This window comes from Zonotrichia leucophrys, chromosome 6 (genome assembly GCF_028769735.1).
Source record: "Zonotrichia leucophrys gambelii isolate GWCS_2022_RI chromosome 6, RI_Zleu_2.0, whole genome shotgun sequence".
Lineage (NCBI taxonomy): Eukaryota > Metazoa > Chordata > Aves > Passeriformes > Passerellidae > Zonotrichia > Zonotrichia leucophrys.
In genome coordinates, this window is record NC_088176.1 from 27,319,076 (window position 1) to 27,346,712 (window position 27,637).

Consider the following 27,637-nt stretch of genomic DNA (forward strand, 5'->3'; position numbering starts at 1 on the left):
ATGGTGACAGACATTGAAAGAAACCATTTAATTAATGAAATCTCTCTAATGTACAACACTAATTTCTCAATATCGCTTCAATTTCAGAACATTTCAGGATCTGTCCAAACAAATGGATATATCTTATGGCACAGTCAGGGACTCAGCAGTGTATGAATACTTTAAAGCAAAAGGGACCAACCCTTTGGAGCAGGATAACACATTTGCTGAACTGTGGAGGACTATCAGTAAGAATAATGGGGCAGATAATTGTGTATCAAACCCTTCTGAAGGCATCAGGAAGGTAAGACTGGATCACAGGGGATTTCATTTCATTTCTGTATCAATGTTGTTTCCATGAAGTTAATGTTAAGTCAAAGGAAAGAAATTACAGTCATTTAACCCCCCCCTAAATACCTATATAAAGTTCCTTTTAGTACCTTGATGGCAGATAAGAATCATAGTTTGGTGTCCCTCTTCTGAATTTAAGTACTTTAGCTCTGCAGAAGTTTTCAGTATGTAAGTCCTTTGGATCTAAAGTTTCTCAGTTTCGGGGAGCTGCTTTTTTGGATATAATTCTTTACATTATGCAGTACTGACTCCTGTCCTTTGCTCATTTGAGTTTGTTTTCTTTTTTCTGAGTTCAAGACTGGAAACATGAGTAAGAATCAAGGGATCCACAGAATGAATGCTCATTTCTTTTGAAACAGAAATTTAATGCAAGATTTTTCTTTGTTTCTTCCAGACTTTGAAAAATGCATTCACATGACACTGTGTTTTACCAAAATGTTATTTCCCTCAGATAAAGCTACACATTTTCTGTGGAGCAGAGAATTAATGTGGCATTCAAGGACTGATGTATAACAGCTTGGGATGCTGCATCTTTGTTCTATTTCCTGTGATAATGAGTATTGGCCATTGCAAATACCCATTCTCTCTTGTAGCCTGCCTCTCCCCTCTGTTCCCCATCTTGAATCTCAGCAAAATCAGGTAGCACCTCACATCAAACACATCCACTACATTACACAGAAGGGATGCATGCTGAAAGCCTTGATGTGCTGCTCCTTTAATGAAAAGTGTCCTCTTCATCTGTCTATTGATTTTTTTCCCTAAAACAAGTTAACAGTTTTTATTACCATAGTGAATGTTTGATCAGAGATACTCTTGTCAGTGAAACAGCGATTTACTAGTTCTTTATGCTTTTGTACATGGGGCATGATAAAATTGTTTTGGCTTGTATTTCCTTTTTATTTTTTGACCTTTTCTGAACAGACAGTATCCAAATTCTACTGTTTTTACAGTGCCATGAAGAGGGTGAACACAAGAAATGCAAGCCATCCCATTTCACAATTCAAACTCCTTTAGCAAAAGATTTCCAATTCTGTACTCGACTTTTGGACAAAATCTTTATGCAGACACTTCTTGTCTTAGCACACAAGTATTCAGTCAATTTGGGCACTCCCTGCCCACCCCTCAGATGAGCTTCCCCAAATCCATCTGCCCTCAGCTCCAAAATCCTCTCTTCCTTGGGGATGAGGTAGAGCTCTGGCAATAGCAAAGTCTGCAGTGATTGTTAGCTTTTTTCTTTTTTCCTTAATCTTCTCAGCATTTTATGAAAATGAGCCCTCTTTTGATGTGTTTTGGTAGCATTTAGAGGAGAAATAGAGACATTAAATAATTTTCTATGTATCCTAGCATTTAAGCCAATAATAAAACAGTTTAACTTAGAAAAATATTCAGTATTTTACTTTTCTTTTTTCTAACATTCTTATGGCAGTGGATGCTCTTTATCCATTAAATTGTAAATACTCTTATGCTGTAAGCCTAGTGCATGCTGCCATTTATGATAGCTACATTTGCTAAGCCAGAAATGTAACTCTAGATTGGCAGGCAGTTGAGAATACCAATTATATTGTCTGTATGGAGCTGGCAGCTCCATCCTATCTATGTGATAATAACTTTTCATACTAAGTTTGATTTCAGTGTTGTAGGGTGATTTTTATATAACTAGATCAGCTCATTCAATTAATGTCAACAACAACTAAATTTTACTTCAGTCCCCAAAGATGACCGAGGCCGCTATTTGATTAGACACCTACATAAATTGGCTTTAATATTTAATAACATTGTCAACTAAACTATTGTGTTTATAGTTTAAGTGTCACTCTTCCTAGCTCATTGAACTCTCTGAATAAACAGACAAGTTTTCTATGTCAAATATTATGGCTAGAAATTCTGGGTTTTTTTTTTTAAAGGAGAATTGATGTCAGCCAAGGAAATGAGAGTTTCCATCCATAAACACATACTGCTGTATGAAAGAGATGTAAATATGCCTTACAAATGTGTTTCATAGGAAATGGGAGCTCTAAATCTCTCTAGCATAAAAAGATTCATAAAGCATTTTTCTGAATGAGGACTTGCCTGACACAATGCAGAAAAAAGAAAAAAAAATCACTACTATCCTTTCTTCCCTCCTTCTCCTTTCCATTATCTTCAGACAGTATCACAGTTCAACTGCAGTTACAAACAAAGCCATGCCACTTCAGTGCAAAACACGGAGGGCTGGTTATTTGTGCCACAGACAGGTATTTCAAATGTTTGTTCCTATCCCATTTATCTTTCTCCATTTCAGGGAGATTTTCCTACTCCCTTTGGCTGTCTGAAAACATTTAAAGTTTTCAAAGTCATGTGAGCTTTCATGGCGTTTGGTTGCCATGGCAGAGATGTCTCTTCAGACACAGCAGAGTCTCCCTGCAGCCACAGTGACCATCTCCCATGGGCAAGGCACAGCTTTTGCAGCACTGGGAGGGCCAAGAAAAGGCAGGAATGCACTTCGCTGTCACATAAGAGACAGGAGGACTCCTGAAAGCCGAGGGTGGTGGGGAGAAGGTTGCTTTTGCTGTATTCCCAAGATAGTTGAAAGTGATCATTGAAGATGGAAAGTCTCCTCCTATTTAGCAATGCCTCTGCAGAGCACAGGAGCAGAAACCACACAAACCACCAGTCCATACAAGATGCTGTTTTGCCACATTGAGCTGTCTGGGACTATCATAGATGAGGATTGACTAATGCTGGCACAGGAAAGTTTCTACAGCCAAAGTCTTAGTGATTGCTCTGCTTTACATCCACTGGCAATCAGGGTAATTACTGATTGCACTAACATAGTGTGGATTTTATTTCCTTTGGGAACACTCATTTTTTGCTTTGAAAGAATGAAGTAATATCATCCCCATGTGATCCTGCTTCTGCAATATATACAGATGGGAGAATTAAGCTCATTATTGCATTTTATAATACCCTGCTTTGGTTGAGATTGTTCCCCTGTCCAATTAATTTAATGCCAAAACTTCTCTGAATTGTTTCTTTTTTTCCTATCACTTTTGATGAAAAGTGATCAAAACTAAGTAGAGCACAAAATGAAGATGCATCATTGATTTAGGCAATAGCACAGTAAGAGTTTTTTCCTTTTCTTTTTTGCTTCCTTAATGATCACTGAGCATTAAATCAGAGTGATCTCTCTTCATTCTAATTTTGAGAGTAGAAGTAGCTTAAAAGTTCATTTAGTATGATTTTTTAAAAACTACTTTGTTCCCAATGAATTTAATATTGTGAATTGTGATTGCTCTCATAGAGCTTCATAAATTTCTCCATTTCTTGACCCATCAGCCTGTGAAGCAAAAGCAAATGCTTCCTTAAACCTGAATCTATTGAATCCTGTAGTGGTTCCTTAATTATTTTAATGCTTGAAACATTTCAACAGGGTCAAATGGCGTGGTTTGTTTTTTTTTTTTTTTATTAGAATTATGTTGCTTCTCTTAAAGGAGTTTTTTATAGATAAATGTTACCCAACCATCTTTTTGAACTACTCCAGTAATGCCAATGTAAAGGTCATTTTTTGATATTTCTGTGGTATCAGCCATGTAATGGGATCAGCTACACTGACACTCTGTTCTGGCAGTAAATTAATGATGAATTTTGCATTATTCTGGCACTTCTGTCTTAAATATGATAGCTTCTTCAAAAAATTCAGAAAAATTACAGATATATCAGTGATTACTCTGGAATCAATCTTTTATCATGCTGTTATTTCTTAGCATCTTTCTTTGAAACAACACTGTTTAACCATCAGTAAGCCAGGACCCTTTGAACAATATTCCTCTATCTCCATCCACCCTGAAGAGTGATATCATGGGGTTGTTTACTGCTTTCCTGGAGTACTATTTTCTCTGTGGCCCTTGTCTTGTCTAGGAAGACATCTTCTTTAGCCTTTTAACTTTTTAGGATTGTGAAGAATAAATATATTTTTTTAGTATAAGTTTTGCCCAGGGTGTTCTTTTTCTTAAATCTCTTAAACCAAGGATAAATCTGGTGTCCTTGGTGTAAGCCAAAGTAGTTGTTCTACCTCGATGGAATAAATGGGTGCTGCTTTGGCTGACTTCCTGATAAAGAGGTTTCTGAAAGTTTAACCAAGTGATTTTTAGTTTGTTGTGAGGCATGCCTGTATGCTGAGAGTCACAGTAAGGCCATAACAAAGGAGAAAAATAGGAAGTACAATGAGAAGACTGAAGTATAAATTTGAGCTCATTATTCTGTGTTTATTTCAGTCATTTTTTATTCAGCTGGCATTTGCACAGGCCCTTTTGCACTCTTCCTACATTCCTACATGAAGACATGGAGTCTTTCATTAAAAATAAAGTTTAAACTACATTTAAAATTTGAGGTTGATTTTTCATTGAAAATAAATGTCAATTTGATTTTATTTGGCTTTTACTGCTTGCCTAGTGAAGGTATATAAAAAGTCAGCCTATTTCAGACACACATGTATGTTTGCACTTATGTATCTTGTACATATGTTTTTCAAAGTTTGACAGCTTTTCCTTAAATTGAACAAATGATACTGCTTAGCTGTCACAACAGATATTAACAGGGAAGTGAAGGATGCCGAATTTAGACAGCAACTAAACATTTTGTTATAAGAAAACTTTCCACACAATGAACACACACTAATAGTATGAGGTCTTCACTCTTCAGGGAAGAAAATTTCACAAGTGGAAGAAGTTTGGAAAGAACTTCTTAGTTCTTAGGAAAAAGGGATCTTTGGAGATTCTGGTTTTGGCAATCAGAGAGGGAGGGGACACAGCCTTGCACCCAGGATTTCTGGGAGTTGAGACATAAACACAACCAAGAGTTCAAAAGTTAGATTCCTGATTGTGCTAAAATGATCAGGCTGTCAGAGAAATAATGCTTTACAGATGTGATGACATTGGATAGGCTGATTTATGTCATTAAAAATATGTAAAATAGATTTGAAGAGTTCTGGCAGACTTGGTTTATTGACCATTTGCAGTTGCAGGATGTGATTTAGGATAGCAGCACTATAAACACAAGAGAAGTAGACCTTTACAAAAGATCTGCTGTACAGCATTGAAAGTCTGTGTACAAAGCCCTTGTATATAAGATAACATACAGAAAGCTGAGGAGTGAAAAGTAGACTCAATAATGTGTTTTTTTTCTTTAGTCAGTGCATTGTAATACAAGTCGAATATTTGAGGAATATTGCATTCCTCAAGTATTACTAAGAGATAGATAAGGAATGTATTGTGTTGTCAGTGTTCTTTTCTGAATGCAAATGTGGAAAGATGATTTGCTGACCAGTTCTGATAGAACAGAGAAGAAATACAGCTCTTTAAACTAAACAAATCACCAAAAGAACCCCAAAAACAACAGCAAAAAAACCCTGAACCCCAAAACTCCAAAACAAAACAAAAAACCACCCAAAAAACAAAAAATCAAACCAAACAACAACAAAAAAAGAAGACAAAAATTCAACCAACCAACTTAAAAATACCCAGATAAATGTAAAACACATTTTACCTAATTCACATAGTGAATTAGGCCAGATCTTTCTGGGGTGTCCGATTTCTGTATATCCATCAGGCAGGACTTTTGTTCTCTAATATAATGGATTTTGAGTAAATTCTGTGTACAGTAACATGTGCTGCTGCTTTTGATCCCCTGAGGACATATTTTTAATTCTGACAGTTTCCTATATAATAGGAACCTATAATAGGTGGCAAAATCATATGAATTATTATTTACCATGGAACACAATGTGGCCGAGTAATAAAAATATTTTCCAAGGGTTCAGTGTACAGACTCTTTCACATCTTACCAAAGAGAAAGGATATAACATTTCTACTCTGTTTTAATGTAGAAGCAAGTGAATTTGTGGATCTTTGATTGCCTCAATGCAGATAAAAGGGAATCAAGGAAAATAGGTGGATTGCAGCAAGTACCTTACAGAAAGTCTAGGCAACATAATTTTAATCTTTGCTTCCCTGAATTCTGCCTCCCAGAAGGTACCTTACCCATTTGATTTATTGTCATGTGTAAGCAACTGTAGAGACTTCAGAAAGGTATGGTTTATGAAGTAAATTATCTTATTTGCTCAACTGAGGAATCCAGTGTAATGAAATAACTGATGGAGTCTTAAAAACTTAAGGTGAATTCAAAACTGAGCTTAGAAAAGAATTGGAAGGATGAACTAGTTCTGTGGCAGAGCTGCAGCCATTTGCTAGGGGAGCTTTGTGAATCAATTCCCATAAAGAAATATATACAGGACTTCATCTACTTAAATATATTAGGCAACCAATGGTTACTTTAACCAACAAAATGATATTTTAATTTACTCTACTGAACCCCTATCCAGATATCTTTCTTACATCTTGTGTTAATTACATTCATTATATACACTGTGTGCAGGCCTTGGTTTCAGTTCCAATTAAAGCTGATATTTAAGGATATCTGCATGGATATGTGTTAAAGCAATATTTATCCCAAACCTGAAATAATAGTACATGCTTGTGAACCTTCTTACCTGTGAAGAAAAGAGGGAACTCTTTCAGCTCAGTGTGTGCCTTTTGTTACTGGACTAACATAGCTCTCAGAAGAGCTGTGTTTACTTGCAAGGCAAATTTGTTTATTTACATGTTTATATGAGCAAAGCGGAAAAATTACAATTTTGGTACCTGTGATGCTCATCACTTAATGCTCATAATATGCCAGTCTTGTCACTTAAATCTGTGGAACCAGTCACATTCCATGTCTCCTACAAAACATGCATCCAATTTCATCATCTAAAGCAATGGCTTTCATTTATAATTAATAACCTTTACATAAGCTTCACCTACACTTCTAGATGGCTGAGCTATCCTATGTGCATACTAAAAAATGGAAGATATTTTAGCAAGGTTTGAAGTAGGTGAGGCCCTGCTGGGAGAGAAAACTGTTACAAATGTATTCTGTTGAAGGTCTGCATATAAACTGTGACCTAATGAAATATCACCAAGGAATAGTGACAAGATTTGGATTTGTTTGCTGGCTTAGGTTTTGTTCTACCTAGAAATGCAGTTTAGTTTAGACTGTGTTGTGTTCATGCTGTATTTACAGGCAAAAAAGGGAAATTATGCTTTCCTGTGGGATGTGACAGTGGTGGAATATGCTGCACTGACAGATGATGAGTGCTCTGTGACAGTCATTGGAAACAGCATCAGCAGCAAAGGATATGGGATAGCACTCCAGCATGGAAGTCCCTACAGAGATCTTTTCTCCCAGAGGTAAACTGAAACAAAGCTCATTTTAATGCATTTCTGTCTATAGCCAGCGACTGTTCACATTAATTTTGGCATTTAATTAATAAAGAACAATGAACAGATGACAGCAGAGAGGTTACGAGTTCAGGCTCCAACAAAGCTGCTGCTCCTTCTGCTCCATGTGCATCTGGTTTGGGAGGAGGGGACTGGAGGTGATATGTGGCCTCACACCTTCAGCCAGCACTGCCTCTGGCACAGGACTGATGTCCTCAGAGCTCGGTGAGAGGTAGAGGAGAGATTGAGGAGAGATCCTGAGCTCATGCCATGTTCTGCAGGCTCTGAAGCAGTGCATTGCTCCCTGCAGGAAGCAAGCAGCAATGCTCTGCCTTATCCTTTAGGGTTCAGGGACTGGTCCAGGACTCAGGATGGTGCAGGGCAACAAGAATTGCAGGGAATTGCATGGGACTGACAAGACCAGAAAACTATAAAATGATGCTGTTTAGTGATCTCTGAGCTACCAGCTGGGTGTGTCTTGTCCATGTGAATGTGTGCCCTGAGCTGAAGACACACAGCTGTGCAGGGATGTGTGCCCTTAGCAGAAGGTGAGCCCATGCTCTGCTCCAGGCAGGGATCTGAAGCGAGATTGCCTCATCTTGCTTCTCCTTCATAAAAAGGAGCAAAACTCCAGCTGCACAACTGGAGACAAAGCTGCCTCAAGAGAAAAGATTGTTAGTAAACAGCTAAAACAGTTATCAAACCAAATCCAAAATGAATCATTCATGCAGAGACGGGACACTTCACAAGAGACAAAACAATGATTAATTAGCAACTGTTAACACAGTAATTCAGGCATTAAGTAACAGCATTGAAGTAAAATCCTTTTGAATAAACTACATTTACTAAAATAAATGAGTTGGTCGCTGCTTAAACAGATTTGTACTAAGTGGTGCACAAACAGTAGCATGTTTAGCCTCACATATTTTTGGAATTACTGTAGGAGAGCAGCAGTGGAGTGGGTTGAGCATTTCACTAGTGGGACCAGCTGCTGCAGCTGAATGTAGCCAGACCAGGCATAACTAACTGGAATGTGGTGATTTCCCCTGGAAATGCTGTTTGCATTGCAGTGGAATTTTTTACAGTCTCTTTTTTCCTTAAAGTTACCCAGTGGAGTTTACCTGCTGCTGTGAGTAGAAAGAAATCTTGGTATAAGGGAGTCTCAGCACTCTGGTGGTGGAGGGGGTTGGAGTTTTGAATTATGGGATGGTAGATTTAAGAGCTTTGAAGCATAAGGAAAAGACAAAAAAAAACCCTGTAAAAAAGTATCATTGTAAATAATACTTGTCTTTTAAAATTTCTGCAGGATCCTAGAGTTGCAAGAAAGTGGAGATTTGGATGTTCTTAAGCAGAAGTGGTGGCCACGGATGGGACGCTGTGACCTGAATAGCCATACCAATGCACAGACAGATGGGAAGGCACTCAAGCTGCACAGTTTTGCAGGAGTTTTCTGCATTTTAGCAATAGGCCTTCTTCTTGCTTGCTTGGTGGCAGCATTGGAGTTGTGGTGGAACAGCAACCGTTGTCATCAAGAAACACCGAAAGAGGTCCATAACTTTTATTCTTATCACAATTAAAAGTAGAGAACACAAAAGAAAGAGAGAGCAAGTGGAAGTTGTGGGATTTTAGGTGCTCTCACACAATAAATTTGATTTATTTTGATTTGCCATACTAAGCTTTGCATATAACGTTTTGGGTGGTTGTTTCTAAGAAAATAAAAACAAACAAACAAAAATGTCTTTTGTGCACATGGAAGGTGCCAAACTGACAGCCCTGGAGACTAAAGTCCTCTATTTATTTGTAGAGCAGATACAGCATGGGCAGCAGCAGTGCAAACTTCCCCTCATTGCCCCACCAATGTGCCTCAGCCCTGACCTGGAGAGACCACCTTTAGGGGTAAGAGAGTGGTTCAGAAACACGCCCTCGGCCACTCTGCTGTGAGTGACGGGAAGGCCAGTCACAGGCACCCAGCTGTGCCATCTGTGGTGATGTTTTCTCTGATCTGAGCCCCATCCATTGGCTGGGAGATCCGAGTCCATCCTGTGCAGGCTCTGCAGCTGCCAGACGTCTGGTAGCTGCTCTCCTTCATGGCTGACCTAGGCTGAGTTTGAAGAGGTACACAAGCAATTAAAAATAAATCAGCTAGTTAATAATTGAATAAGCCATATTGCCATGACACTGTTTAAATGCTTCCTTTCTTTTGAAGTCAGTTTTATTTCTAAAAGTAGGAGCCTCTGAGGAAGCTGACCTTCATATAACATGTTTTATCTAGGAAATTATACCTGAGAAGTTCTTGGGTTTGAAGTTTCCATGCACAGCAGCCAGAAGAAGTTAGCAATGCTAAGAGAGAATAATCAGTCTATTCTCAGATCTGTCTTGCATGAAGTCTGTATTTGTTTACCTAGTTTAAATGTTTAACAAACTAACCTCTTGCAATTTTGGAGACACTTGAGGCATTTGTAGGTGCTTTCATCTTGGAACAGATGTATTTTACAAGCTAATAATAGCAGTGAGCTACACTGCAGCTGGGAAGTAGTACATAGCCCACCAATTCTAATCTCTCTTTTTCAAGTTGCAGGAGCAGCAGACTAACTGACATACCTGTCACCTGTAAACAATTTTGGCAAATTGGCCACCTGGTCTAATGGATGGTGTGCCTGCTTTTGGCAGAGGGGTTGGAGTTGGGTCCCTTCCAACCCAAGCAGTTCCATATGCTATGATTTTGCCCTGCTGCCTTGTAAAAGTTGCTCCTGCTGTAACTCCAAAGGCGCCCCCTTGCCAGTGTTGTGAAGGCCTAAAGCCCAGCAGTGCTTCACTGCACACTGTGCAATCCTGCAGGGCATGGGCAGGGATGGATACTTCCCAAAGTGTCTTCATGCTGTGTGCACAAGCACTTATCTGGCCATCCTGTGTGGTGTGTTCCCCTCTCTACACTCAGGGAATTGCCTTTGTAGAGTGAGGTGAGAATATGATTTAAAGGCAGTTTCATATATCTAAGGTGAAAAAAAATAATTTTTTTATTGCAAGGAGTTTTGAATACTCAGTTTCCATTGCTGGAAAAGAACATGTTTTCTCAAATTTAAATATATTCTGTTTTTCACCCATCCCTTTCCTTTCTTTTTTAATACCTCTAAGAAGGATTATTGCATATCTATGCCTACCCCATCCCAGTTTTTCTCCCTTTCCCATCCTTCTCCTTCCCTTTGCCTCCAGTGTGTTCTTGATGAAGGTTGCTCTTGTACATGTGTAGTCCTCTTTGGCAGTTTGTTTGTCAAACATAGAATACTTTTAACCTTCTCTGTTTTAAAGTAAACTGAAGTTACTTCTACGGTAGAGCTGTGCTTGGGGAGGTTGCTGTCTGTGGGGCTGGGCTGCCCTTGGAGCACAACTAGGCTGGGTTAGAGGCAAATTAAACTTAAACAGAACATGGACAGGTTCCAGCAAGATCAGTGATGGGGAGGCTGCCAGGAGAGGGGGAGCAGAGTCAGCAGGAGCCCTGGCACAGGAGGTGTGAAGGCTGAACGAGGAGGTGAGAGGGCACAGGGCTGGCTGGAGGAAGGTGTATGGAGGGTGTGCCAGGCCGGGTGGGCTGGAATGAGGGGTCCCATGAAAGGACAGCTGCAAGGACAGGCAGGCAGCTAGAGGCACCTTTGGGTCATCAGAGCAGCCAGAGGGAAGGGTGACAGCTGCCCAGAGCCAGGGACAGGCAGGATCCTCGGGAACCTTCTGCCTAGGCTAATGGCCACACTGCTCCAGCCCTGCTGCACACCAGGGGTTGGGGCTCTTGTCACAGTGACCACAACATTCATTCAACTAAACTAGCAAACTAAACTAGCAAACAAATGTAGCCGTGTTTCCTGGCAGATTAGTGGCCTGACATATTTTATTTATGTACTACCAGTGAGGATGGATTGAGGTGGGACATCTGATGGCTACTGCAATTAAGGTAGGAAACCAAGTTTTGAAAGAGATGGTGAATATAGGTTGAAGGTTTTCGATGTGTTTAAAAGAACCAGATTTCAAAACTATGGTAAGGACAGGAACCAGGGCTGAGGCAAGGTGTGGAGTCCTGGGCACTGCTCTGCTTGAGGTAGGAGCCTGGCATAGGGAACAAAAAGCACAAGGAGAGTTTGATCTCCAGGAGGAGTGCGTTCAGCATAGCTCATTTCTAGCACTGTGTATTGAGCAGCATTTCTACAGCAAGAGCTATAATGGCAGAGCTACAGCATGAGTAGCATACACAGAACATTAAAATCTGCCTCTTAGCTGCATCTGGTACTCCAGCCAAGTCATTAGTTCAGTAAGAACTGCAAACTCAAATCATGCTGCTGATTTTCTTCTGCTTTTGGGAAGGCTTTGGCAAAACACAAGTGTTGTGATATCACATAAAAATTGTGGGAACTGGGATGTGTCCCAGCTACTTTCTTCTGTGAAGCAGAGCTTGTGGAGGGTCACAGAGAAGGCTGATTTTCTTGGCAGTCTGAGATTAGACTTGGATATTGCCAATAAGGCAAAGAGAAGGTGGCAGCATTTGGCTTTTGTGTCCCTCACCCTGTTGGGAGCTTTATAAATCCCTTGGAAAAAAATTATACTGGAACCAGAATTGAGGAAGGAGTTGTTTTGGCTTGTGAAGCCCTTGTGTAGCATTCTCACTTTGGCATGACCCACCTGGTTGGTTGTATCATGTCAATTGCCAACTCCAAAAAAAAGGAAATGTTGGGACGATGAATGTACATACAACTACTATGGCAGATTTATGGCAGGGCTGTGTGCAGCTTGCTGGAGAGAGAGAAAAAGCATTTTTTAGAGACTCTTATTTTTTATGTTGGGGGTCAGTGAAGTCTGTGGCTAAAAAAATGAGCATTGCCTTCCTTGGCATTGGAGAAACATTTTCAGCTGACATTAAGGTGATGATTTTTGCCAGTTTGTTGTCTTTTCTTTTTCCACTTTGTATTCTTTAGGCTTTTGTGGAGGTTAGGCTGAGCCAATACATTGATGTCCAAGGACTCAGATGTCTGCATGGTATAAATCACAGCTCTTAATTACACTGAGTGTGCAGGATGTAGTATTAACTATGAGACAAACAGAAGCCTGTCTTTTGAAACCTGACAACATAACTTGGATCTTGATATTAGCCTGATCTACATTTGTGGGCTTCATAGGAAGAGTTGTGTCAAGGCCACACTGCTTCCAACTAGAATATTTTTTTACATTTTTCACATATGAAGAAATTCAACTTCACAAAAATGTCAAAATAGTAATGTCCCTATACACTATATCAATTTATTAAGACAAACCTCCAGGAAAGATAAATTATTTTTACATGTTGCCACTGGTTCACAATTGTATCTTTCAAAGAATAGTGAAATTTCTTGCTAGAAGAGCAAAGGCTGGGTTGATCTTTTTCAGGATGTTGCTACAAGATATTTTTATTCTATTTGAAGGAGATTTGTAAAAATGTTTCTAATGAGTTGTGCTGTACAAATCTTAATGTTATCCCTATTTAATCCTTATCAGATCAGATTAACAAAAGAAAGATTAGCTCTAGCATCAGGAAAAAATGTACTGCTGCAACACCATGCCACATTCTTTTATTAGGGCTCCAGTTTGCAATCTCTTCAAGCTGGAAAATATCTGGTAATGTTGAACTTGCCTTATTACTTTCCAACTCAGAAAAAAATTGCACTAGATCATATTTTTCCAAAAAGATATTCTGGAATTTATAATCACCCTCTACTCATTGTTGGTACCCAGCCATCCAATACCCACAGTGAAATTTAGCCAGCTCATACATCTATCTCTGTGTGTTAAAATCTTGAACTTACACAGCTGCTACTCAGCCTGAAATACTGATACCTAATCTTTTGACTTTGATAAGCTTCAGAAAATTAGGGAGTTGTGAAAAATTAATATTTATTCTAGAGTCTTTGTTCAGTCACTTTACATCCCTTTTAAATGACTGGGCAATCAGATAAAGTTATTAAAACTGGTACCATATAAATGTTAACTTTTGACAATTGCCTCTGGATTTCTTTAACTTTTGTGTGAGTCCTATGCACTTATTTCACAATATCAGTAAGCCAGAATGTAATTTGGATCATTTAACAGCCAAGGGCTTTGCCACATCATCAGATTGTTGGTATCTTTTATCCCCTTTGAAGGAATGAAAGGCAGTTTTCACATCTTTGTTGTCATTATGATCCAGCATGGCTGCTTCCTGCAATGAGCTCCCCAGCACCCTCTGTGCTTTATCAGCTGTGTCTTTGTGTGATGTGCTACTCTCTGAAGATTATTACTTCTCAGATCTCATCAGAGCTATGAAGAAAGCATTCCTTGTTCATCCATACGCTACAAAACAATGGGAACTTATATGCAAAGACAAAATATCCTACTATTCATAGAAAGAAAGTTTAATTCCCATATTTTTCACTGTCCATGAGACTATTCACTAAAAAATTAACAGGCAACTCCATGTTAAACAAAATTAACCACTTGCGCAGAACGATTTTTTGTTTTCTGGGGTCTGACACTTGTTGCATCTCTCATAAGAGGTGATATTGATTCACTTATATTTGATATAGCTCTTGAAAGACAATGTTGGAATGACCCCAATAAATTCTTAGTTTGATTCTTTCTTTTCACAGATAATATATATGATTAATCAAAAATCTGTTTTTCCAAACCAGCTGTGCTATTCCTAGCAATGTGAGTGTTTCAGAAACTGAACCCACTGTGTTTGGGAATCTCTAGTGCAGGAAGATTTGGGGGTCTTATTGGTTAAGGCATAGCATAGTTTTCCACCTCCTGAGTTGCTTCTAGTTGTTGTCTCATAACTCGTGTCAAATTTATAGTTCATTAACAATCACAGCTTAGTTTGTGGTTTCTTTCCTTTCTCATTCTTCTGCAAAATAATTTTATTCAGTAGACTTTTCACTTTTCCGTCTTCTTTATTTTTAAATTATTAAAAGGAAGCAGCGTCTCAGGTACTGTTCATAGTGGAAACAGCCTTGTGTACTAGTAACAGCACCTTATAATTCCTATTTCCTGTTACTTCCAGCTTAATAATGTCTTGAATCTTAAAAAGTCTAGGTTCTGCAAGCTCTATGAGATAGTGAGAGGGAGCAAAATTATTCTAAAAATTGTCACGAGTATTTTGGTAGTACACAGGGTGAAAGAAAAAAACCCTCGATCTCAGGCCAGGGCAGCCTCTTGTGACCTGCCTTAAACTCCCTTTTTTCCATGTCCACTGATGTGCAAATCCCAGCCTACCTCAGAAATCCATTCTTCCAGGTTTAGCAATCATGAAAGTTACCCACTAAGGCTCTCTTCTGGTATTAGAAGAGCAGGAATCCCAGTGTACCTTACAAATGGAAATAGGAGCTGGCAGCCACGAGTCCAATGGATCCAAATTTGTCACTGCTAAAAGTTGTGATTCGTACTGTGTTCATCTCACTTTAGTTCTCCAGCCAGATACTATTTCATGGCAATTGAGGTTTCTGTATCTTCAGCACGGTGTCAGCAGTGTTGGTTTTGATTATTAAAGTCTCTTGCTTTCACCATTATTTTCACTCTCCTTGTCTTTTTCCTTGTTGCTTCATTTACCTTGTCTCCTTTGTGGTGTTATCTTTTTATGTGATAATTTGATTTGTGCCAGGATGATTCCTTTTGAGAGTGAAAGGAAACACGAGATCATCAATCCAATGTTTTATTTTCCCTTCATTGCATGTTCTCTATATTTTATCTTGTTTTTATTTTAAATTATTTTTTCTGTATTTTAATGACATGTCTGAAATCTTTGTACATTTTTTGCTCAGTTGCATATAAATTATCATTTGTTTGTACTACTGTATTGTATTCTACTTTTCTAAGAATAAATAAAGGTTTGTTTGGGGAAAATAAATCATGCAAACATTGGCAAAATAATGCATTTTAATGCCATCTAGAAATTCAGTTTCAAACCAGCTTTGAATGTAATAAGCTGTGGAACTTCATTTAAGTCGCATTTTTAAATCAGCAAAGCGGTGTTAGGAGCCAGTCAACCCAGAATACAAAGTTTACTGTTGCTTGATGATAAAGTATTAGCTGGAAGAACCAGTCAAAAAAAAAAAAAAGGCCTATATAATATATAAATTAGCTTGTACAGAGGTTGGTAATAGCTGGAAGGGCATCTTAACTAACTCCATGCTGGCTTTTTATGGGAGTGAAGAAACCAGATTTTCTCTTTGGAGGTGCCTGTAGTGAAGCAGATATTCTGTAATTCCAGGCAGGGTGCACATCCAGAATCCAATGAAATCACCCAACCCCTGCTATTGATCACCATAGATTTTGGTCAAGGCTGTAATGGGTTTAACAGTGACATATCATCCCTGTGATTTATGGCACTGGGCCCAGGCTTCTGCTACCCAAAGCAGTGGTGAAGCAATTGAGTTTTGTACCAGCATATTTCCCTACCTGCAAGGGAGGGATTTTTGTGTTTGGTTTAATTTTTCTCTGTCGTGTAAGAAAACCCTGCTAATGGGATCCTTAGGGATATAATCTGAATTTACCTGGCATGAACCTTAGGGGGGAAGAAAATTATTCAACAGAAATAAGCTTAAAAAATGAGTGTTGCCATGCAGGGGAAGCAAAAAGAAATAACCTGTCTAAAGTTTCAGTTTGGTGATGAGTGTAAGTACTTGCTTAATTTGCATTACATTGCCTATCCCAGAGAACTTCTGTGGCTACTCATGAGCTTGGCATGAGCTTATGTATTTTACTGAATTGGAGCCTTAATGTGTCAGATTATTTTAGATTCTTCACACAATGTTTACACAGCTAATTTTTGTATGTCTTATCTCAGCCTATGGCGGTATTTTAAAGTTGACTTTTTGAAGGGGGTGTAAAATAACAAAATCAGTAAAAGTTTAAAATAATAAAAAGCATAAAATGTGACTTTTTCTCAAATTTCTTTTGCATTTTTGTGGTTTGTAAAATGCCTTAGGTGTTGATCTGACTAAGCATTTAAGCTTGTACATAAAATTAAATAAGAGGTGAATTCTAATCTCACCCAGAGCACCAAAACATTTCCATTCCTTTTAGTGGCATAGGGTCAAACTTCAGTTGCTTTGAAGCACCTGAAGACAGGGAATAATATGTGCATTGAGCTTATTTGGTGAAGATTGACCTTACCATGCAATGATATTAACGTGCAATTTATAAACCTATTTATATATTGAATTTAAATAATTTTATAATACCTGAAATAATCTGTAGTCAATATTAATGAAATATTAAGGTATCGCAGATACCAATACTGTGGAAAATATTTTTTTAAAATAACCAGTGGCTTAGTTATGATCTTCCATAAGTCCAGACCCATATTTATAGGCACATGTATAAGAAAGAGCTACAAAAACTCACTCAACAAGTACTGTTTCTTCAGAATTATTAAATGTGCAAGAATTATCTTTTGGGAAACTGGTGACCAGATTTTTATTATGCTGGGCTATTTTAATAATTTGGCTAGTCATGTCTTGTCTTATGTCAAAATAAAAGCTTGGGCAGTTTCCAAAATACAGCCCTGAACAGAGGCACAGAAACCTTTTCAAAATTTGGTTTTTAATTGCAAAAATTGAGGCTAATAGTCAGGAGTAAGGATTTTGTAAGCCTTTCATATAGCTAGAGTGGAGATGAGAGGCTTTGTAAATCAGCTAACCCTGGGCATCAAACAGGTTGTAGAAGCAATTCTTTGTCTCCTGTGCCAACTCTCTCTTCTCCTCCTGGCATATTAGGAAAAAAATGGAAACTTTTGAGATTTGCATGTCACTAGACAGGAATGGTGAAGAACGAGGGTGTGGAGCAATCTGTTACTCCTGATGCTCCAGTAGAGTAATTCAGGCTGCTAAAGGATAGCATTGCTTTGATTTGGGCTCACTAGTGAGAAATTGCATTCCTTATGGACTAGATTATATTTTAGGATTAAAAAAAAATGTGTTAAGCAATGTAAAGAAATCATTAATTTATAGTGAATTTTTGGAATAGAACCTTCATTAATTTAATTTTTCCTTTGTAACAGAGTAATCTGTCACATCACAGTGTAATTTTAGATGATATCAAATTCTGAAAACACCACCCTTTTGAGGGCCATCCTCTTTTGTTACAATGCTGTTTCAGACCAGACGTATAAGAAATTATGAGTACATGTTTGCTGAAAAGAGTGAAATATTAATTACATTATTAGCCTCACTATCTTGATCCTTCTTTTTTTTCTCCCCACATCTTCCTTTCCCTTTCTATCTGGAGATGGCCAATGATGTGAGGCTGGGCCTCAGAAGCATGGTGAGAATTTCTAATGAACATACAGATGATTGGTTTCTTGTTGAAAATGCCTGCACAGATGAATCCCTGTTAGTTTCCTCCACATCTTTACCTTCCCCTGGCACTCCCCTTGATCCCAACCTCTGTGTTGTTGGAAATGCCTGTAGCTGCAGTCTGTAGTGTGTACACAGTAGAGGTTTCTCCGGTTGCAAGTTCTCCTTTCTCCCAAGTTCCTTTGCAGAGACATTGGCATGCTCATCAACCAGCACTCATTCTGTACTGCATTTTGCTGCTCGTGTTGAGAAATGTTTCTTTGCATTCTCTTATTGTCCTGTTAATTTTTAACATCGTGAAAACTGTGGAAACATCTGTACCATGTGAACCACTCACTCATTCTCGTTGTCGTTGCGTTACCAGCTGGTGAACAAAGGTTGGTAAGGATTTTAAACTTGAATATCTCAGCATGAGGCTGGATATCGCCTTTCATCTTGAGTAGCAAATGAAAATGCTATCACAGGCTCTTCCCTGGCAGGTTTGGGTCTGTTGTGAAATCTAGACTGTTCTCTCTGTGATTGCACTTAGTTAATGGATGGTGGTGAACGTGGGAGCAGATCATTGCAAGACACTGTGGGGCAACCTGCTCTTCCCCATCAGGGCTGTCCTGGGTATTTATTCACAGAGACAGGGATGCACTTCAAGAGGATAAATAAAACAAAGAGAGAGGTTTGGCTGGTTCAAAGTGGTGTGCATGGTCAGCTTCACTGGCCTGCTGGGGAGATTGCTGTCTGGGGTATTCCTGGCAAGGCTCATAGGCAAGACCTGTGGGACATGTCAGAATTAGACCCCTGCTTAGATGTGATTTCAGCTTAGATAAATCCAGCCTGGGTAAGGTGTGCAACAGGACTGTGGGAAGATTTGAACTGCTTCATAAAGGTTCTTGCTACCGGTTCTGTGGCCAGTCACTGTTACTTGTTTGGTGACTAGGTTTTTTGGTAATAATTTATTTATACCTCTTTTCTGGCTGAGGATAGCTGGAAATTATGTATTTGAAACAATTTTCTATCACATTAACATCAACTTTGCAGGATTCTGTAATATCTCACTTTTTTCAGGTTTACTTAGAAGGACAAAGAGTGTTACTGTCTCTTCATAAAGGAATTTCTGCTCTCTGGTGAAGGAGAGCATCACTTAGTGAATAAGGTGGCCTCTTGTACATAATTTTTATGAAGTTTTGTTTCTTTGCAGATGATTCCACATTAAATGAAATCAGCATACTACAAAACTTTCATTTCTTTTATTCTTTCAATTAGGTAACTGCCAACTGGACCTCACCTGATGTCAGTCTCAGTGCCTTCTTCTAACAGCTGGTTTATGGACGATAGTTTAGCTAATTGCTAATTTAGAATACATGGTAGAGCTTCCACTTGTAAGAGCAGAAGCTTGATTGCAGGATTGGGCCTATTTCTAAGAGCAGATTTTCAAGTAGACTCTTGAGGTGCATCCCTGCGTATTTCCAATAAGATTCTGTTATGGTCAAACCAGCTTTGAGCAGAGCACACTCAGAAACACTCAGCAAATTTTATGTAGCATTAAGTGCTGTTTGACTGGGTGAGCTGCCTGTGTTAATTTAATGACAGCAGACATCCATCACCACTGCATCTGTGTGCACGTCTCCCTGCATTTCACTGCATTGTCGGCTGCGGAATCTGCGGAATAATGAGTGTCACACAGTGAGTCTTGTTCAGAAGGGGCTGTTGGTATTAATGTAACACCATACTGTATTGCCATTGTTTTGCAGCACATCTAGTACATATATCATCACTGTTTTTTCTTCTTGAGCAAGCCAATTATGCCTGGTTTTGCCAATCTGTCAGAGCCTCCTGGAATAAATTAAAATTACAGCTTTGCATATGCAGGAGCTGTAACTGAAAGTAATGATAATGACCCTGGGTGAATACAGGATTTCAAAATAATCCTAACCAATTGTACACATGCAGAGCTGCTACTGCTTTATTTCTCTTTAACAAGGTAAATATTTGAGTCCACGATGTCTGAAAGCCCACAGACTGAAGCTGGTTGCTGGGTGGAGCTGTGGGGTTTGATGCTGAGTAAGAAGAAAATAGTCTGTGGGTACCTGAGCATGGAAAGTGCTGTTTCAGTTTTTTCTCTGCCTGCTTTTTCAGTTTTGCAGTATGGCTGGCTGTGCCTGGAACTGCTTGAGTGTTCCTTTCTAACTGGGTACAGGTGTGCCTTCCAGCACCTGTGTCTCATGGCCTCTGGCAGACACCTGTCATTATGAACACACATGTATGAGTCAGGAGGAGTTTTATATGGGTGGGACAGAGACCAGCATGTTTCCTGGTCAAGGGCAGAAGAGGAAGTGTCTGTCTGACACTGGAGTTTGTCTCAAATTTTGAAACCCAGCCCTATTCACAAAATTACCTAATTTTTTAAAAATAGTTCTTGCACAGAATGAAAAGCTAATATTAGCATTTGTGTCTTGGTTTCTTTCTCTCATCAAAAGGTAATCCTTCATGTTGTCACCCAAGACAGGAAACAAAAAACCAAAGCAGAAACGTGCCCTGATTGATGATTAAGGCTATATTACCTTAAAAGCTTTGTTTTCTGCATATCTCCTGAGTCTTATTAACTGCTTTAACAGGCTTTTAATTCTTGGCACAGTTACCAGCACCTGACTGGGAGGTATTGACATATGCAAGTTATTCCCTCCCTGTATGAGCCTGTCTGCCCATGTTGGCTATGTTTCTGAAATTTCAGTCCTTCTGGGGTCAGGGCCATCAATCTTTTTCTTCTCCAGTCTAGTGTGCTTTTATTTGCATATGTTGGATGTTGATGGAACTTATCACAGTTTTGGCATAGTTTTAGCATCACATTTCTGCAGATATTAGACTTTCCTATTGGGGCATTTGTCTTCCTTTTTTTGCCTTGATGGAACTGCTTCATAATCGTGTAGTATTTTTATGTCTTGAAGTTGCTTTTCTAGAACTCTGTGATAAGCACACAGAAATCACAAGTAAAAAACCAGACACCACAATGGTGTCTTTAATTAAAATATTTTTCTCCAAAAATTTGTCCTTGGAAGATCCCAAGTGTTGCAAGCCAGTAAGCTAAGCAGCATTAACTTTTAATTAATTGTATTTAGAGGGATGTAGTCAGTTTCTCAAAAACATCAGCCAGTAGCTCCATTCCAACACCCTTGAATGTGATCACGTTAACTGACTCCAAACCTCCCAATCGGTACCATATTCTTTCAGTATGACTGCTCACAGGCTTTATTAGAACCAACTGTCAAGAGTCACAGAAAATAAGCCAGGAAAAAAAAAAAAGATTACTCTTTAAATGATGGTGTCTGCATTATCTTGTCATAATTTCACTCGGTGTGAAAAGGGCAGACCTGGTTAGTCCTCAAAGGGAGTCAGAGTTTCCTGCAGGTGTGACCATGCAGGTTTAGTCATTCCCAGGTAATTCTGGGGAGAGTCCTCCAGATCACTCCAAGCCAGGGTGTGCTCCTGCTGTCAGTCACAGGCCATTGAACCTGTTGCTCATAATCAAATGCTTGGGACATGTCAGAAACCTGCCCTTCTAAGGCCCTTCCAGAACTCAAACTCACTGGGGGATGTTGACATTTCATTTGGTATTTAGGCATAACAGAATTTCCTGACCAGGAGCAATGGTTGTTTTGCTGTTTTCCTTAAGCTGCAGGGGATAAGCCTGGGTATATAACTAATTTTCCTTACACATTTCTTTCCTTCACTGATTAATTTCTTCAACTGATCTATTTGGAGTACAACATTAATATTGAATATAGAATTATGAAGACAGTAAAGGAAAAACTATTTTATCTTCTCTTGGCAACATAAACATATACTTGTGTCCAACACAGCCATAGATGAGAAGTGAAGTTGAATTGGTGTGAAATGTATGAGATGTGACATATTTATAATATTAATTCAATTTTATACATTAAGTGCAAAAAATAAATTTTTTACAAATTACTGATATTTAATGAGAAACACAGAACTACAATTAAAGGAGAACATGGAGCTGAAAATGGATAAAACATAATAACTTTTAAGATTTTGTTTTCTGGCTTTATTGCCATTTAAACCCTTCTCCATTTAGCTTGTTAGTTTTCAGTAACATATGCTATGTTACTGAATTTCCCAGTTGAAAAATAAAGGGAAAAAAAAAGATTAGGTTTATGGAATTTACAGAGTCTGAAAGGTTGACTCGTCACATAATGCTATCCCAAAACCTCTGCTTCTGGAAATCTTGGATTCAAAGCAGTTTTATGGTGTGCAATGACAAACTAATCTTTTCAAGGGTTTCTGAATTTAATCTTGGGTTTTTTAAAAGGATTTGAAGAATCATTCATTCACCATTAAGATAGTCTCATACAAACCTTGACATTTAGTTATTTAGCTGCTCTTTTCTAATAAGACAAAGAAAAAGGAAAGAACCTTTAAAAATGCAATTTTATAATTCCTCAGAGACAAGTTGTTTTCCATAACCTTTGCAAACATTTTATTTTGACAAGGAAAAGAGGGAATAATGTGAATTCCTGTTCTGTTGAAAGCCTTTAAAAACTTTTCTTTGATCTTTATAAGGCCAGCAAGTTGTCCTTAATGCTGAAGAAAGAGAAGTAGGCAAGTGAAATCATCACCCCTACCTCTTAAAGACATCCCAAGTATTTCCTTCTCTATGTACTTCACAAAGTGTTCTGGTGTAGATAGAATGGGGTGTCTATGTGCAGGAACTGGCTTTAATCTTTATTGAGAATGAAATTTTTAGCACAGTGAAACATGAGTTTGTATTGTGAAACATAAGCAACTTCAAAACCACTATTTCCTGAGGAATGCTGAGGAAGAAAAGGCCTGTCAGGCCAGGAGGGGGGAACATCCCAAAAGGTGTGGAATGCTCCTTAATGATCCCTATGGTCTGGACCCAGAGATGTGTATTAAAAGCATCCAAGCTGTGGCTCTTCATGTTTACATCTAAAAGGGCTCAGCTAAATATTAATTCAATTATTCAAGATTAATTCATGCTTTGAATTTTATGACCTTCTGTGCCCAGATGCTCCAAATGAAGATCCTGCTTCATTCATGAATTTAATTTTTGCTCTGCAAACAATTAATGACTGCTTGTTGCAATTATTGAAACCTTACCTTTCCCTCTGGGTTGGCTTTGTCCAAGTCTCATTTTACTTGTTCTACTAGCAAAGCAGGATGAATACACTTAGGATGTACTTGCAATAAAAAAAAAAAAAAAATTAAAATATGATTAAAACATGGTGTATATTTTCACTTGAAATGATCTGAAGAAGGCATTAGTATTTGGCAAAACCTCAGAAAAATGTAAATGAGTCATGAGCATTTCGCCAAAGCCTTATTTAGGAATATTTGCTCTAATATTTGCTCAGTTCTAACCTGAGTTCTCTTTTGTTTTCTTATTTTGTAGTGGAGGCTTTATAAGAATATGATTCCCAGATACCCAGAATGCCAGCTAGGAGTCAACATCCCAGCTAGCAGCAGCATTTAGAAAAGAAATAGTACAGGGTACCTAAGGAGGCATTGCATAATGGGAGTTAGCTCCTTAGGCTCAGCATCATAATACGTGGTGCTAGCTGCAGTTTGTGCACAAGCAGAACTTTGCAGCAAGCTTTTGTTGGCAAACAGGTGAGGAAAATAAAGCAGTGAGTGGTTGGACATCTATTCCAAAGGAACCCACCCAGAGAGGTTGAGCTTACTCCCATTGGGAATAATGGAAGAACTTTTCTCACGTTTGCTCCAGGTCTACAATTTTAGTTCAAGAAAAAGGAACTGAGGAAATTGTGAATTAAATCCGTGTAATCCTCTGGCCACTGTACCATAAATCCTTATGTTTCCTTCCTTAGAGTTTAGGGAAGAGTGTCTGAGTTATCATCAGCTTAGTGCATTGTCTAATGTATTGAATGAAGGGCCTGACAGGGCAGGCGTGTTTGTTGTCAGAAAAGACTTTATAGAGCTGCAGGGGTTATCTGATCAAGTGTTGTGTGATCCCTTCATGTCAAAAAAGTTTATTTTTTACTTTATTATCCATTGATTTTTCTCTAACTCAAAATTATCCGATTAGAGGATTTGGCTGAAAAAGCAGGATTTTTAAAAAGTTATTTGTTTCTTTGGTGAGGAAGATTATATCCCCAGGTTTCTGGAAGGTTCATGGGGATTTTGGTGAGTTTATGACATAAATTAAATAGGAATTCATTTTCCACTGATTAGCAAAGAATTTGCAACATGCAGCTCAGCCCTGTAATTGTGGAGCAATTGTATTCCAGTTGAAATCAATATGGATTTAGCCTAAGCTAAAGACACAGGTTTGAACTGTACATCATGTAACACTAATTCATTTCCAAACCCATGCAGGGATCAGCAAATTCAATGGTTCTTGAGTAATGTAGAAGGGGTGTTAAATCACAGGGTTACAATTGAATCTGTAGCTGACATTGACTGGAATCAAGGACTTTGGAGTTGGCTTGTCAATTTACAGGGGAAAGCAAAGTTGCATAGCAGAGGATACCACTGGAATAAGATTGTAATTCTCTGTGCTCCACCTGAACACCAGTGATGAAATATTAAAAGGAGTGAGTTGCAGTGACACTTAGCACTTCATTCCCTGAGCCTGCATCTTGCTATGAATCAGTAAGGCTGGTGGTATTGTGTTAAACCAACATTTAAGCCCAGGTTTTCCTTGGGCAGTCAGGGATTACTGGAACACAAAAGTTTTGGGTAGTCCTGCTCCCTGGGTTGGAGCCTTGCTGTGTGAGTAATGTAATTACAGGTTTGTGTTGGACTACGGAATTTCTCCAGTTCCAGGGTTGTTGGGCTGTTACACTTTGCTGCTATTCTGCTGTGTGTTACACTTGCATCAAATAACTAAACTGCAATCATAGCTGTGCTTTATGAAATGTAGAGAAATTGTATAATCTAATACCTTTTTATTGGCAGTACAATGCTAGCTGTGAAAATTTAGTCAGACAGCATCCCAGGTGGTTGACTTCACCCTGCCTATTTTGTTGCTTCCCAGTTTGAGCATCTTGAATGCAGTACTGAGGTGATAAACAGCCCACTGTAGGTCTTTGCTACCTCAGGATTTAAAGACAACTCCTTTTGCTGTGTTTCCTCATAAGAGCTAGAGTGTGTTGAGTGAGTGGTTCTGACAGATGAGGAGACCACTCTGTGAACCTTAGGAAACACATTCTCAGAAGATGGTGATGCATTTCCTAAAGACCAGCACTGTTTTCCTGAGCTCTGACCACAGATAGACTTTTCCAGATGACATGTCAAGATGACAGAGAGCTTATGGTCTGTCATGCAACTGTTCCAAACACAAATGCATGGTTCTCTCCCCTGGGCTCCCAGAGTAGGCCTCTCTCAGTGCTGCTCCAGTGGGTTTCTATCCTGTGCCACACAGGTGACCCAGGGCCTCCTGATGGGAGGAATTCATCATCACTGCAACCCCTGGCTAGCAGATTTCAATGAAGCAAGTACCCTGAAGTCATGAGTTTTTTACTGACATATTCTTTAGAAAATGCTCTGCAGATACATGAGATAGTGCTGAGCTGTCATGTGGTGACAAAGGGCCGAGCTGCCCAGTGGAATGTGGAGTCCCAGGTCATGTTTGCCTGCTATAGGCTTTTATCTGAGCTTGTGCAAGGTGAGCCAAGGATGTGAAGGGTGTGCTGGTCCCTGGTGCCAGCCATCACTTTACCTCCCAGGGGCATGGGATTGACAACATCAGGAGCTCCAGCAGGCTGAGATTGAGCCCGTGTTTTCTTCAGCAGGTTTTTCATCTGGAGATGTTGCCAGACCTCAAGGTTTTGCACAGGCACAGCTGAAATCCAAGTGATGTAATGAGTGATCAGCAGCTGTGGTCACACAGAGGAAAGGAAGGGGGCCGGATGGGGTTGGAGATTGTGTTTGGACTGATTGCTCTGGTTTCTTCCCCACCAGGACAAAGAAGTGAACCTGGAGCAGGTGCACAGACGCATGAACAGTTTAATTGATGAAGACATAGCCCACAAGCAGATCTCCCCAGCGTCCATCGAGATCTCGGCGCTGGAGATCGGGGGCATGCAGCCAGCCCAGACCCTGGAGCCGGTGCGCGAGTACCAGAACACGCAACTTTCTGTCAGCACCTTTTTACCAGAACAGACAACTCATGGTGCCAGCAGGACACTGACAGCTGCCTCGGGCAGCAACCTGCCGCTGCCCCTGAGCAGCTCAGCCACCATGCCCTCCATACAGTGCAAACACAGGTCACCCAACGGAGGACTATTCCGGCAGAGCCCCGTGAAAACCCCGATCCCAATGTCATTCCAGTCCGTGCCAGGGGGAGTCATCCCAGAGGCGATGGAGCCCTCGCACGGAACATCCATATGATGAAAACAAACAGTACAAACAACCAGCAGAGATTTTTAATACAAAATTTAAAAGAAACAAAAAAAAAAAAAAAAGAAAAAGAAAATGAACTCTTACATTTTTCTTGTATATACTTGTAAATAATGAAAGAATGAAGTGGGGTAAAAGTGTATTTTGAATATTCCCAATTTTCGAAGTAAGTAAAAAACAAAACAAAAAACAAACAAAAATGTATGAATGACTTTGTAAATTTTGTTCTATATGAATAAAAAGGCAAACTACTTGTGGTCGTTCTCAAGTGCCAAAGAAGACCTGTTACTGGGACTGAGGGCCATACTTTTCTTTTTTTCCCATGGATTTCAACACTTATTCCCTTACAGGTATGGTATTTTTAAGAGCAAAAAAATTATCTCTTTCTTGCTAGAAAAATTCACCATGCTCAGATTTCTCCTTTCCCCAGAACCCTGTTTTATAGCCAAGATGACAATTCACTCAGAGAACTTAGCAGCTGGTATTAGCATAGCAGTAAAAAATGCTTTAAAGGTGAATTATAACTCAAATCCAACAAACAATAAACAGACAATACTTTCCTTCTAACAAGGATCTAAACTTCCACACAGTTTCTAAATTTAAGCACAGGATTATTGGATTGTGGTTTTACTGTCTGCTGTGCTGTGTGGCTCTTTTTATTTAACTTTCTGTGTTTTGTTATACATATATATATAATATATATTATATATATTATGACGTATATATTATATATATAAATGCTTTGATGAGCAACAGGTTTTAGGTTAAGGGAAAAGCTTTTAAGAAGAACTGCTCAGCTCTTTTGTTTCTTGTGTACATGACTGAAAATGGGGAGGAACCAATGGAGTGAGGCAAGGAGGAACTATAAAGGCAGGAGATAATGGCACTGCAGTGCCTGTGCCCTCTGGTGCCATCTCTTTCTCTAAGATTTCCCTGAATTTGTTGTATAATGGATGCAATGCTCCCTGCTGAAATCATATCCCTGGATGACAAGACTATAAGCACAGCTCTGCTTTTTTTCCATTGATTTTGTAAAGAGAAACATTTTAATGGCCATGTCTATAATTGTAGTAGAAATGGCTGTACAAAGCCTTTTTTTTTTGCCTGTAAAACACAGAGGACAAAGATAGAGCAACACATATCGCTTATTTAATGTCTTGTCATGCAAATATTACCAGTGCAATGTCGTATGACAAGAAAAAACCAAACCAAAAAATCTAACACATTGTTTCCTTCCCAAACTGAAGTTTAAATGGATCTCTGTTCCCC

The 27,637-nt window shown here is 39.0% G+C and overlaps 1 protein-coding gene across 10 annotated transcripts in view; it reads left to right on the forward strand.

Moving 5' to 3' along the window:
* The window catches only part of GRID1 (glutamate ionotropic receptor delta type subunit 1), a 511,036-nt gene extending 484,405 nt beyond the window's left edge, over positions 1–26,631 (forward strand). For 6 of the 10 annotated variants that reach the window (XM_064716077.1, XM_064716078.1, XM_064716084.1 and 3 more), the window contains 5 exons: positions 88–283; positions 7,429–7,595; positions 8,932–9,172; positions 9,435–9,521; positions 25,931–26,631. In XM_064716077.1, coding sequence (XP_064572147.1) covers positions 88–283; positions 7,429–7,595; positions 8,932–9,172; positions 9,435–9,521; positions 25,931–26,359 — 1,120 coding nt within the window. In that variant the 3' untranslated portion in view covers positions 26,360–26,631. Of the gene's footprint in view, positions 1–87; positions 284–7,428; positions 7,596–8,931; positions 9,173–9,429; positions 16,557–25,930 lie in introns of those variants that run through there. The other 4 variants (XM_064716079.1, XM_064716080.1, XM_064716085.1 and 1 more) reach the window with 3 other exon arrangements.
* Positions 26,632–27,637: the final 1,006 nt, after the last annotated feature.